The following is a 14566-nucleotide window of genomic DNA, read 5'->3' as shown; positions in this document are numbered from 1 at the left end:
CTGCACACACTACAGGTAACTAAATCCTCTAAGTATATCTTTCAAATTTTTATCTTCAAAATTTATCCTCTCCTTTCTAAATCAATTATCTGTATTTTAGGTCTCTTACTGCATTATTTGCATACATTACTACAATGGACTAATAACTTACCCGCCCCCAATTCATTTACACCATTTTTCAGAAAAACTCTCAAACACATACTTAGTATGCCACATTCTTGCTCTCTAATATCTCCAAAATAAATTACAATTCAACTGGATGGTATCTTCATACTCTAGCCCCTGACTACCTTCTCTCTAGTGTCCTGATTTCCTCTCTCTCTCCACAGTTATCTCAGACCCAGCACTCAGAACTCTTAAACCTGGTATAAACATATTTTTTTTCATATCTCCATACATTTGTTCATACTTTCTTTTTGCCTGGATGCTCTTTTACTTCCGTATTTGGAAAATTCCACTCATTCCCTAGGCCAAGTTTAAAATGATGACTTCATAAAGTCTTCCAAAAGTCCATACACTGGATCAGATACTCCCTTTTCTGGAGTTCCACGGTATTATCAATTTTGTCCAAATAGCGTATAGGTTACTCAAATGCCAAGACTGCATATTAGTCAGGACAGCGTTAATTGTTCAATGTGTTGCAAACAATCCAGTTATTAAAAAAATACTTATAAATAAGGATTTAAAAAAAACATCTTTCTGGTATACTGGTTAATAATGGCGGATTTTGTAATTTCAGCTACTTTGCTTACTGTCACTCTTAAGAAAAGAGACACCAAATGCTCTGTTCCCTTATGACAATGCTCTAGATAATGTTTGTGAAAGATAAAATTATTCTTGAGCTATTCTTATCTACTTTGAAAAATTAACTATTTAAGAAAAATCTGTAACTATTCATAATTAAGCCATAAAAATATTCCTCAAATATCATGAACAAATTCTTCAAATTCCTGGTACAAATTCATATTGTTTACTCACCAGGTTCTTACTATAATATTCCCATAGAATGGTGACAATTGTAATGTTTGGCTCCCAGAAATCACAAAGTGTCAAACAACAGTGAAGATACATTCGTAATTGCTCTTCTAGTATACCATCCTAAAAAATAAACTTAAATTGTGAAGAAGTAAATGGACTATAGCAACATGAATATTATTATTACATGATACCTGCTTCTAAAAAGAATATGAATACATATCACCAAATCATACCCACTATTATCTTCAGACCAGAAAGTCTAAGTCAGAAAGGTATATGTCTAAAAATGCTTTAGTGACTATTAACCCTTTGCACTTGCTTGCTTTTTTCTCAATTCCTTTATTCTACTCGGGATTTAATTTTTTAAATACCCCAGATTTTACAAAGCGTGGCAGTAGAATAAAAAACTGGAGTTTCTTTTCATACAAACTTATTTATTTGGATTTTTTTATATTTCAAATTATTGATACATTCAAAGAGTATAAAAAGAGCGGCTACCGATGCTAACCGTGTCGAGTCACACTCGACATCCGAGTGCAAAAGGTTAATATATTCGGTTCATGGAAATTATATAACTGAATTTTATTTTTAACTCAATTTAAAAACTAGAGGCCAGATGCATGAAAATTTGTGCAAGAGTAGGCCTTCCTTCCCCCAGCAGCCAGCACTGACTTTGCTCCAGCACAGGACCCATACTTCCCTCCGGGGCCGGCAGGCACCCGGGACCCAGGCAGCTTCTCTCCAGCCCCGGTTTCGTCCTGAAGGATGTCCGGTCTAATTAGCATATTACCCTTTTATTACTATAGATTACAATAGGTCTTTCATGATTGGTGTAGGAAACCCAGAGATTGGAAAAGAAACCCAAACCAGAAAGAGGTAACAAAAATGATTTAATAATTAAGATGTACACAAATCCCAAGATCATACTTAAGTACTAGGTCAAATTCTTTTAAAAAAATGTTTTTATTGATTTTTAGAGAGAGAGGAAGGGAGAGGGAGAGAGAAACATTGATGAGAGAGAAACATCAATCAGCTGCCTCCTGCACGCCCCCTGCTGGGGATCAAACCTGCAACCTGGGCATGTGCCCTGACAGGAAATCAAACCCCTTACCACTTGGTTTATGGGATGATGCTCAACCACTGAGCCACATCAACCAGGCTAGGTAAAATTCTTTGTAAGAATACAAGAATTGCTCTTTAAAAAAAAATTTTTTTTTTTTTTTTTTTATTTCAGAGAGGAAGGGAGAGGGAGAAAGAGAGAGAAACATGAATGAGAGAGAATCTTTGATTGGCTGCCTCCTCCACACCCCTACTGGGGATCGAGCTTGCAACCCGGGCATGTGCCATGACCTGGGATGGAACCGTGACCTGGTTCATAGGTCAACGCTCAATCACTGACCCACCTCGGCCAGGCTAAGAATTGCTCGTTTAAAAACCAGAGGATTGGCAGAGTATATATATTTTAAACTTTTAGGAAGTGCAGCAGGAGAAAGAACTTTTCTATGGAAAAAAGATGATGATAAATTCTCCTGCTGTCCCTGACCACTATAGGTAAATGGATTTTTATCCATATGAACCTTTACAGCCTTTTAAGGAATGCTGTTAGAGCTGAAAGTAAGCTTATGAGGTTTCTAACCTATGCTAAGGCATTAAGATTGGATTAACAGCTTTTGTAAAAAACAATGACCATTTTTAGTGATTCCCTATTCTTGAAGTAAAAAATACATGCAAGAAACCTTGAGTTACTAAGTCAGTATATTCTTAAAAACAACAAAGAATAAAGCCAATTAAAATGACAGAAAAAATAAATATAAACAAAAACTTTTATAATAATTGGGATAATAGCTCTTTTGTTTCTGATACAACTGAAGTATGTAAAGGTCTTTGGATTTCTAACCTAGAAATCTTAGCTCATACTTAGAAAATTTATAACTAAATGCACTTATATGTTTCACCTAAAAATATTAAGAGTTAACAGATAACAGAGAAAAGAAAATGTCAAGCTATTAAAATGATTCTCAAAGATATGGCTATAAAATAAATGTGTGTGCATATGTCTGTGTGTTGTGTGAGTGCTATGTATATAGCAATCTTTTACTACCATATTTTCTTGTTATTCCTTTTCAAGTTTTAACAATCTTTATTTTTAACCGAAAAGTAATCTATTTCCCAAATTTAAAAAATTCTTTACTAAAATTTTTCTTTAAACTCTTACATAAATAATTTGTATGACAAAACTGTATAGAACTACAATACAGTATGTTTAAAGATGTGATGAACAGCACATTTAAAACTATTTTAAAAGGAGGTCAAATCTGACCTGTGGGCCACAAAGCACTACATTAACAGCTCTGCAGAAAGAAAAATGATAAGGTATGAAATGAAGGCTCAAAAACTAGGACCTTATCAGCTAGAGTATGATTCAGGCCTGTAAGACAAATTGCTCAGCAAGGCAAGTCCCCTTCCTGCTGTGATGAGAACAGAGCTGAATTTCCAATGCCACTGGCTATCTCCCTCATCGTGTTTCCTAGACTTGATATTATACAGTCAAGAAATGGCTTAGAGTTTTGAAGCATCTACTACTTTTCTTAAATACATTTTGTCCAAGTCACCAACTAGGATAATTATCTTTGTCCTTTAACGGGCAACTCAGTGTTAAAACTAAAAAACCTTCAAAGGATAGTCACTAATAGGAACTATTATATGTTGATACTTCATTGATAAAGAATGATGATTTCTATCACAGGTTATTAGTAAGTAAACTAAGTATGTTATTTAAATCATGTTAAGTTTGCTTGGTCCTTACAAATAAATTCTGTAACATAAAAATTTAGCAAAGCCTACAAATCGTCTCATTTTAAGTGAGTACATACCTGTACATTGATGGACCTTTTCAGCAGTTCTTCTACAAAATTCCAATTTGATTCCATTTGTCTCTAGGAAGGGAGAAAATATTATTGCATCAAAAGTAGTAACTTATAATTATAAATTAAAATTATGATATAGTGTGAAGTACAAATATTCTGTCCAACATCAGACCTCACTACAACTTCTTGAATGTCTAAAATTACTTGGGCAGAGTTAGTTGAGACTCAGTAGAAAAATTTACAACTATTCCAATTCAATAGAGTCCTTGTAAGTCGTTTCATTAAACAGTGGTTCCTCTATAAAATTATATTTTAACAAATATTTAATTTTTGCTATCAGATGTAATCTAACAGGGAAAAAAAAAAAAAGCTTTTATTTATTTATTTTTTTGGAGTTTTTATTCCCTGAGTGTTCTTCCTTCCTCTGGTACTTTACTCACCAGAGAATTTTTCCTTCATTTTATGCATAACAACCTCAAGACAGTCTACTCCAGTAAACAAGTAACTAAAAAATTTACAGAAAATAAAGAAAAAATTTACACAGTGCTCTTATTTAGGTAATGGTCATTTACTAGAAACATCAACTATCTACAAGATTCTCCGAAGTAAGAAGAGAGCCAGAAAGAACTTTCTCAGAGCCAAAATATTTCACAAAGGCTAGAAACTGAAAGGGACTCCACGTTTCCAACAAAAAAGCCTGCAGACCTCTCCTAGGATACTAAGTCCACTGACACTCAGTCTGTACACTGCAACAGTGATGCCAGGAGACTAACTAGCATGTCTTGATTCCAGGGGGAGAGGAAAACAGAAACTCCCCATCTGGTACTTCCTTGATCTCTGCATTATGTACCCTTGGCTAATTTTAATTTAAATCCTTTCCCTGTAACAACCATAGCTGTGAGTATAATAGCATTCAGTAAGTTCTGTAAGTCCAAGTAAATGATATAGTTTTGGGAATTCCTGAGCTTGCAGTTGGTGTCAGAAACGAGAGCAGCCTTAAGGACTGTCCCCTCAAGCTTAGTAGTTGGCCCTAAAAGGTTCTCAAAAAGGAGGGTCTTTACATTATTACTTCCTCAGGAAAACCTTACCCATTTCAACGATAACACAATTTAAGTCTCAGAAAGATCATATATATATAAATATCTCAAATCCAAGTTGGTCTGGCTCCAAAGCCAGTGTTCCTTCCATTATACCAAGTTATCAGCAACTGATTTTCTTTTTCTAACAAGCCTTCCCCCAGCTTTGAGCAATTTACTTTTCTATCATTCTGTACTAAGAAAACAGTATCACTAGTCCCAAACAGGCAGGAACATGACAGGGTTGATGTTTTTAGCTTCACAATTTGATAGTGTGAATGAGTATATTTCAATTATTATGTTCTATCAAGGCATTTGAATCACATGAATTATAAAGGAGTGTAATTTTTGTCCAAAGAATTTCAACTCTATGGATCAATATTGTGGTTATACTCTAAAACAAAAATAAGCTATAATTCAGAGGAAAGAATGGCAACTATATCATGCCAAAATCATCTGAATAAGAGAATGTCTCAAAATACCGATATTTCTTCCATAGAAAAACTTAACTTTCAACAGCTACAGCATATTTTTCTGTATACTAAGTTATACATAACTCCACTGAGGAAAAAACAAAAGTAGGGAGTCATGGATTTGGGACTGTGTTTTACATTTCTTAGCCCACTATCAAAACTAAACACCAACTTGAACTTCGGCCTAGGTCAGTGGTCGGCAAACTCATTAGTCAACAGAGCCAAATATCAACAGTACGACAATTGAAATTTCTTTTGAGAGCCAAATTTTTTGCTCATGAGCCGCGGTTTGCCGACCACTGGCCTAGGTGATATGTCCACGAACCAGAAATGTAAAAGAGCCCCCACCCTCCACTTCCAGTGAACTAGGTAACTTGGTATAACTCTCATTTTAAAGTTACATTTCACACCTTTTATCTGCTCATCATTTCAGATGTTTCAAAGAAAAGCATCAGCTGGACTGACTGACTATACTATGTTATGAGCAAGGGGTAATTCTGTTAAACTGAAGCTTACAATGCTCAAAGGTATTTTTTCTCAGTAAATTATATTTGCTTTTAAAACAGATGATTTGGATTGTAAGAGGATAGCATACTCTCATCCAGGTTGAAAAAAAAGCATGAAAAACAGAAATACAAGAAAACTGAAAGCCTCTAGTATGAGAAGTGAGATACCAAATTTCCTTATAGGCCTATATTAAACACTTGGCAAGTTTTGTGATTTAAATCCACATATAGCGAAAGTCCATTTACAGTAACTTTTAAAATAAAAAAATTAACTATATTGAAACCTATTTAAAATGTAAAGGATTTCACATTCATCTTCAGGGCAAAATGGTTCACATTTAAAACTGAAAACAACTCTATATTTAACACAAGACCAGAGGTATTTCTTTGCTGCAGAACATATGACTAACCATTATTACTTCATATCATCCTCTCACCCTAGATAATTCTTTAGTTCAGAGATGGGGAACCATTTTTCTGCCAAGGGTCATTTGGATATTTATAACATCATTCTCGGGCCATACAAAATTATCAACTTAAAAATTACCCTGCTATATTTGGTCAAACATTTAATTAACTCACTCCTAATGCCTTGGCAGGGCCACACCAAATAATTTCACAGTCCATATTGAAATGAAAAAGCTAAGTAAAGACCTTAGAATTATAGGTAAGTCTTTGAGTTCTTTAATGTTGTTCTAATATTCTAGTAATTAAAAGATGGGAAACATTATTACTCCACAAACATACTCTATAAAAGTGATACTATAGTAATGGTAAATGTTAACATTTATTGAATATTTACTGTGTATCAGCATGGTAAAGACTCAGGTACAGAAACAAAGGACATACAATTCTTCTCTAAGAAGTTCATTCTATTGACCTTGTTCAATGTATGGTAGAATTTTTAAATGCATTGATACCAAGCTGTGTGAACTTCTCAGAGCACTTTCTGACTCTACTTTATCTTGAGATCCCCTTAACAAGCCTTTTACTAGGGGGATCATCTAGAGGACTTCGTGAGGCCCTTTCCATTTCTCTGACACAATGTCAACACTAACTGCCCCTCAGATTCCATGAAGATTTCACAGCTGACTCTGTTTGATATTCCAAAAAGAAGAAAATCTGTCAACAAGAAACATGTCAGGACCTCCAGAGTTAAGAACCAGAAATCTGGATTTAAAAAACCTCACAGGTAGGTCTGGAGAAATATGCTTTCCTTCTGGCAATCTTACAGATTTTAGAAATAGAGGGAATCTTTCAAAAATCCATTCCCATGATCTCTAAATGAGGAAACAAAGGCCCAGAAAGTTTTAAGTAATTCACTGAAGGTCATACAACTACTTGGTAGCAGAACCAGGACTAGATCCCAACTCTTCTACAAATTGCTTTTCTTAAACAATAAAAACATAAAGATTATGCTTTTTCAAGATGTTTACAGGAAGGTCTACAGCTTCTAGATTCAGAAACTGAATTTATCTCTATAGGCTAATGACCTGATTTTTGCTGTTGTTTCTGTTCACTTACTTTCTAATTTGTCTACCAAAAATATGTATTAAGTGATCATACAAGAAAATTTTTAAAAAAATAAAATCTTACCATTTCATCTGGTGTTCCATGGCGATCAAATTGGTAAAGTGATGCTACGTGAGTAATAATCCACCAACTAAAACCTAATGGATCCCTGGACTGGATTGCAGGCACAGAAGTTCTTCTTTGCTCACTTGATGTTTCAAAGAGTGTTTTAAGTAGTTTATTCAACCAGTTCCAAAATGACTATAGAAACAGAGGTAATATGATTCAATTAAAATAGACACTGATACAATAACCTTTGACTTGGGTGTTTCCCTCCATTTTTATAATGAACTATACATGCAAAAGAGAATATAAAATATATAAAACTTAAAGAATAAAAAAAAAAATACCCATGTTAAGAATTAGAACATAAATAGTATTTTTCTTTTCCCAACCTGGGTAACCATTATCCTGAGTTTCATAATAAATCATTTCCCTGTTTTTGTAAGTTTTGCCACATGGGTATATAAGCCCAAATCATGTTATTTTTGGCTTCACCAGTTGTTTTGTGTGTGTTTTTAATGCATGTTTTTATTATTTTTAAATTGGATTTATTGGAGTGACATTGGTTAATAAAGTTATCTAGATTTCAGGTGTACAATTCTATAATACATCATCTGTATATTGTATTGTATGTTTACCACCCCAAGTCAATTCTCCTTCCATCATTTATCCCCCTTTACCTTCTTCTACCTCTGATAACCACCATTCTGTTGTCTGTGTGTTGTTTGTTGTATTTTTGCTTAATCCCCTCACCTTTTTTTCCTTCTAACAGCTGTCAATCTCTTCTCTGTACCTGAGTCTGTTTCTATTTTATTTATTTTATTCAGTAGATTCTACATGTAGGTCAAATGGTATGGTATTTGTCTTTCTCTGACTGGCTTATTTCAGTTGGCATAATACTCTCCAGGTTCATCATGCTGTACCAAAGGGTAAGACTTCCTTTTTTTTAATAGTCGAATAGTATTCCACTGTATAAATATACCACGGCTTTATCCACTTATCTACTCATGGGCACTTGGGCTGCTCCCAAATCTTGGCTATTGTAAATAACGCTGCAATAAACACAGGGGTGCATATATTCTTTCGAATTAGTGTTTCATGTTTCTTTGGATATATTCCCTGAAGTAGAATGGCTGGGTCTAAAGGCAGTTCCATTTTTAATTTTCTGTGGTAACTCCATACAGCTTCCCACCAATCTGCATTACCACCAACAGTGCATGAGGGTTCCCTTTTCTCCACATTCTCACCAACACTTGTTTGTTGATTTATTGATGATAGCCATTATGACAGGTGTCAGGTGATATTTCATGCGGTTTTAATTTGCATTTCTCTGATGATTAGTGATATTGAGCATCTTTTCATATGTCTATTGGCCATCGGTTATGTCCTCTTTGGAGAAGTGTCTATTAAGTGGTCTGTTTCTATTCTTTGGTAACTTGCCCCTTTTTCTCAACATTGTGTTTCTGAGATACATCCAAGTTAATGGGGGCAACCAGAGTTCAACAGAATTTTCCAATATATGACTATATGATAAAACAATTTGCCTACTTTACCATTGAACACTTGATGCCTTTTAGTAAGATTTTTTTCTAGGTATTTGTCCACTTTATATATTCACATTAGGCATAAGGTTGTTGACAATATCTCAACTTTTTTGAGTCTTTTTTGTTTGCATTTATGTATTTTACAGAAAATTTTTGCAACATTCTGTTTGTGATGCTTAAAGGTGGCAACATATATACATATACACATATTCATGGCAGCTGAAATATAATGTGTACAGGCCCAAAACTCTTATCATATTGCACAAAGTATAGCACAGGTGTCCCCTACCTATTCATGGCACTTTTGGGAATATGAGAGTGCACATAAAATATATGTAGGTCTGTTTCCCCCAAAAAAGAGTAAATTATTTCAGTTATTCCTTCATTTTCTAACTATTTAAACGTGCACTTCCTTACATAATCATGTGGCAAAAAACAAACAAACAAAAAAAAAACATGGGCTGTGGCATCAAATAAATCTACATTTGAAACCCACCTTTATATATTCTGACGGTTATTTGAACAGTTTACTTAATCTCACACCCATTCTGCTTTCTGGCACATAAGCAATATCACTCAAGGAATAATTAGTTTTCCTTCTCTTCTGGGAAATTGAATTGAAGTCTAATTGAAATCTACTGGATAATGAGGGTTGGGTTTTTAGGAAAACACTCATACAGATACATCCAGTATTAGCTACATGTTTAGAATATTTTCTGGGACACAGTATGTCCTTGATTAAATTAGTTTATATTCATTCTTAAGAGTTCCCACATAATTTGGGGTGTGAATTTCCCAAAATTCCTAAGCCTCTCACAGACTTCTCCAATTGCTTCTTATCCTGAGTTACCGAAAAGCAACATCCTATTGCCTTCACAAAGCAGCCCAGACATCTGAAATAACTTAATAACCCTGAACTGCCTCACCCCTTTGGATAATTTCCTTAGAGCATTAATCTTTTAAACACTGGTCTGGTTGCAGAAAATGTCCCTTTCTCAGTGGGAAAACTTCAAATCTCATTCAGTATTTCCCGCCTTCATTCCAGGGATGGGGTAGGGAGAATTAAATATTTCTCTCTGCAAGAATGTTAGTGTACACACAAATACACAGATATGATTTCTTTTTTTAAAAACAAACTGAGTATACTGTATAAATTAGCATTGTCGCACTGTGAATGTTTTAAATCCTTGTATACTGGTAAGATAGAAAAAAGGAAATATCTGTTTTCAGCTGTCTGGAGACCTCCTAAGAATGGCCCTATATGAGCCTTAGCTTACTATCAGCATTCTGTGATACCATGAACTCCCAGGCAGATGAAACATAGAAGCTTCCCTGTTCCTTCTGAAGCTTTCAAATGATTTTTCTGTTTTTCTTTCTTGGCTAATCCATATCCATATTGGTCCCTAAAGCCACTGCATGTCAGATAGTCAGTGCAAAGAGTAATTTTTAACTTGCTTCTTTGTTGGTTTAGGACATTTTTGTTTCCTTTTGGTTTTGTCCCTTTTTCTTAGTCCTGAGCTTTTTATTAAGAGAGTATCTCATAGTTGTCCATATGATCTCCACAGAGTAAAAGGTGGGACCATGTTGCTTCTAAGATGAGGCTTTTTCTGTTGTGTCATATTAATCCATTCAGTTCTAGAGGATAAATGTCTGGGATCAGGGTGTCAGCATGCTCAGATGATCTTTTCTGGATCACCGACTCTGCCTCTGTCCTCCTAAGGAGGAATGTTTCCCGAGTTTTTTTACATGTTCCACAGTTGTCATGTTTTTAAATGTCATTTCTGAGAAGTCTAGTGCAGGTCCCATTATTTTGCAATTATAAGTTATTGTGTCTTTTTTGCCTGGAAGATTCGCAGATTTCCTAGAGGACTTGAAGACATTTTCTTTATGTCTGAGGTCAGAGTTTTAGCAGGCTATATGTCTTAGCATGGATTACATGGAGTTAATCTTTCCAGTTATCAGTAGGTTTTCTCAATATGTGGACTTAGTTCTTTATTTCTGGAATGTTTTCTTGGATTCACTCATTGTTTTGAATGTCAGTTTATGTTCCATCGCTTTTTCTTCTTCAGGGACTCCATTTAAACAGACGGTTATTCTTTGCCTATCTTCAACTTCAAACATTTTCTCTCTAACCCTTTATATTCCTTTATCTCACTTTTATTCCTTTGGTTGCTTTTCTTACATGCCCCTTATTAAATTTTCAGTTGATCTATCCTCCTTAGGGACCTTATAATTTAGTCAATTCTAAATGATTTTTATTTCCATTTCTCTCCTGCATTTAATTTACTCCATTCATTCCTGGCTTTTGGTCATTTATTTCAACAATGGAATAGCTCATTCAAGGCGATTTTTTTTTTTTTTTTTACAGACCCAAATGCTATCTATTAAATTCAATCTGAAGTGTTGTCTTACAATTTTCTTCTGCTTTATAGTTATTTCTGGGAGAAAGGGTATCATGGGCTAAAGTATATCAATTCTATTTTCTTATAGTAACTTCAGAAAGACCTGTTTCGTTTCCTTCCTTTCATTTTGTAGATTTGGACTATTTTAAGATTCCTAGTTCAGTGGAGCACTCTTTTGTCAATGTACTGAAATTCCATTCTTTATTGGGTTTCAGTTATTTCTTTTTTAGTTTTTTTTTGTTTGTTTGTTTCTCTTTTGTTTTACAAGACCCTACATTTTCTGCTTTTACTTCCTGTCACTGTCACCACTCAATCAGCAAAGAGGAGGCACTTCCTTTTTGCATTTGTACTCTCCAGAAGCTCTACCTTCAAAGATTGCCTCCTCATGTAATGCACACACTCTTAATGTTCCTATCCTATAATCAGTTCTCTGATCTATCAGGAAACTTTTTCATTATTTTCGCATTCTGACAATGGTTTTAGACCAACTTTTATGACTACTGTTAGCTCCCTTCTTCTCTCCTCTGAGCAATTTTTCTGACTACCCTTGCTTGCTAGAAAGTTTTGTAGTAGAGCTTTGGTGGCTTTTACTTTTAATTTACAACTTTGAATATCCCTATCTTGTAGTTATGCTATCAACATGTTTTTTGTGTAGTTTTATTTGTTCTTGCTATTCTATGGTTTGGAGGAGGTTAGAATAGAAGCTTCGAGTTTAAGCATCCACCTCTTCTCCATGGCTATTAGACACTGTCACTGGTTTAGAAGTCACTGGCTTGAAATTTTTATTACCATCTAAGGCATCATGAACTCACTGGCTTGCAGTAATAAATACGTAACTTTAAACTGCAATACACCACAGCTAAAGACAGACAATTTTCCTTACAAATTTAGTTTGAGTTTTGAGTTCATTCTTTTGGGAACTCAGAATTAAGAATAGTGGTATATTATTAGTAGGGTACTGACTTGGGTAAACTCTTGAGATTTATTGTCTTGTACCTTATAATGTATGAAAGCTAATGTTCAAGTTTATACAATTCAGCAACTGCCTCTAAATTGACAAGGCAGCTTCAGTGTTCAACTGACCTGAGTTCCCATCTATATTTAGTTTTTGGCCTTAGTACTTCTTACTTTCTACAAGCTCACTGACACACTTAAAATGGTTCATACAGGATACCCAGCATTATGCTAGATTACATATTTTTTAACAGGAAGATAAAACTATCTTACTATCAAGAATATAAACTTCTACTTTGACTTTCAAGTCAAATAAGGCCTTGAAATCTGAGAATAATATAACTTAATTTTAGTAGTATTTTAAAAAGAAAATGGCTTCAGACAAACAAATATGGTTACTACATAAAATGAAGAGCATACAAATCATTTAGGTTATATATGTTACTACGCAAATTTCTACAATTAACATTTTAAATTATGTCTACTTTTCTGTTTAAAATCTAGACAAATTCTAATAACAAGTATAAACATGCTTACACTACGTGTGGTTCACACTTTCAAGTCTGAAATTTATAAAATAAGAACAATTCTAAAAAATATAAAATTCTTAAATAATAAAGATAAGAAGCTTTGCAGAAAATGAGAAAATTGATTTTTACCATGTCATTGAAATAAAATACCCTGGGCAAATAATCAAAGGGGGGAAAAATTCCCTAAGACTTTGTAATATTTAAATCTTGCAGAAAGCTGAACTATACTAACAATTCAAAATACCATGAAAAAAAATTTTCTTACTCAAAAGTAAGTAAAAATATAAGAAATTTATACTTAGTAAACTTACTTTATTTTACTTATATTTAGTAAATTTACTGCTAAAATAACTCAGAATAAATACAGTATGTGGACCCTAGCTGGGGTGGCTCAGTTGGTTGGAGCATAATCCCATACACCAAAAGATTGCGGGTTCGATTCCCGGTCAGGGCACATACCCAAGTTGCGGGTTCGATCCTCAGTCTGGGCACGTACAGAAGGCAACCAAATGATGTTATCTCTCAAATCTCTTTTCTCTCTCTCCCTTCCCTTCTCTCTAAAATCAATAATCATAACCATAGGTGAGGATTTAAAAAGCAATAAATAAATAAATACAGTACTTGTAAATCTGCAAAAATAGTTATTATTAAAATTAGATAGCAGTAACCAAACCCCAAATTGCAAAAAGTTGGGAAAATTAAAAGACCCATAAAATATTAAAAGTACTTATTCATATAACATAAACCATTTTAAGTATCATTTCACAATGAATTGTTTATACTTACTTCTGCCTATGGATATTTCTCTTTTTCTCCTAATCGATAATACTTGAAATTAAATAAAGCCCCATTATGAAGACTTTGCTCAAAATGAAGTGAAAGAAAATGTCCTATCTTCCTCTTTGTGCTTTTCTTCATCCCTCCATGAAATAATACTGAAAAATTGATTAACAGAAACCTGTTTTATTTCTTCCCAAATCTAAATCTGCCACATTTCCTAACTGAAATGTTTCTTGAGTTACTGAAGGGATTAGTAAGTATTTTAGCCTAACAGATTCTTGATAGAACAACAACCCCCCAAAAAACTCTTAAGAAAATAAGACAGCCATATTTTACACTTCTCTTAGATATTTCATATTATCAATTTAGGGTTAAAAATGTAGTAGGTATTTAGTCTTCAGTTAATGCTCTGGTTGGTGGTGTTGGTTGTCTTATAAAGAAGGAATGTTGTAGATTTTTTTGGCCAAAACCACTGCATAAATTTAATATAATTAGTTACAATAACTAATACATCAATTTTACAACTTACTTCTGAGAGAGACCATTTACTTCTTTGGTCTAGAAGATGAATGAGTAGAACCCATAATTCTTTAATGCATGGGCATGGGCAATGGTCACTCGTTAATGCTTCAAAAGGCCTAACCTGTAAAAAATAACCAAAATGAGTTAGAGCAGAATTTTACATGCCACACATTTTTCTAAATATTTTATAATAATTATTTAGATGTCTTAAAATTTATGCTTTACAAAAAATTATTTATAAAAAACATGCCATTTCATGAACTTTTAAAAATTCCCATTGTAAAACCAAATGTACAGAATTTTACTTTTAACTTAAACAACCCTCTGCTTTAATTATCTAGTCCAGTGATGGGCAACCT

General features: G+C 33.9%; 1 protein-coding gene across 5 annotated transcripts in view; it reads right to left on the bottom strand.

Annotated features, from left to right (window-relative positions):
* MMS22L (MMS22 like, DNA repair protein) overlaps positions 1 to 14566 on the bottom strand; it is a 105815-nt gene that overhangs the window by 75368 nt on the left and 15881 nt on the right. For all 5 annotated transcript variants that reach the window (XR_013814041.1, XM_079781505.1, XM_079781508.1 and 2 more), the window contains exons 9-12: positions 14215 to 14328; positions 7497 to 7673; positions 3852 to 3914; positions 979 to 1098 (exon numbers count right to left, since the gene is read on the bottom strand). Coding sequence is in view for 4 of the 5 variants with exons in the window: in XM_079781505.1 (XP_079637631.1) it covers positions 979 to 1098; positions 3852 to 3914; positions 7497 to 7673; positions 14215 to 14328 (474 nt within the window). In the remaining variant the exon portion in view is untranslated. The remainder of the gene's footprint in view (positions 1 to 978; positions 1099 to 3851; positions 3915 to 7496; positions 7674 to 14214; positions 14329 to 14566) is intronic.

The sequence above is a fragment of the Cnephaeus nilssonii genome (assembly GCF_951640355.1).
Source record: "Cnephaeus nilssonii genome assembly, chromosome: 9".
Classification (NCBI taxonomy): domain Eukaryota; kingdom Metazoa; phylum Chordata; class Mammalia; order Chiroptera; family Vespertilionidae; genus Cnephaeus; species Cnephaeus nilssonii.
The sequence above is the reverse complement of the archived record's forward strand: the minus strand, read 5'-3'. Positions and strand labels throughout refer to the sequence as shown.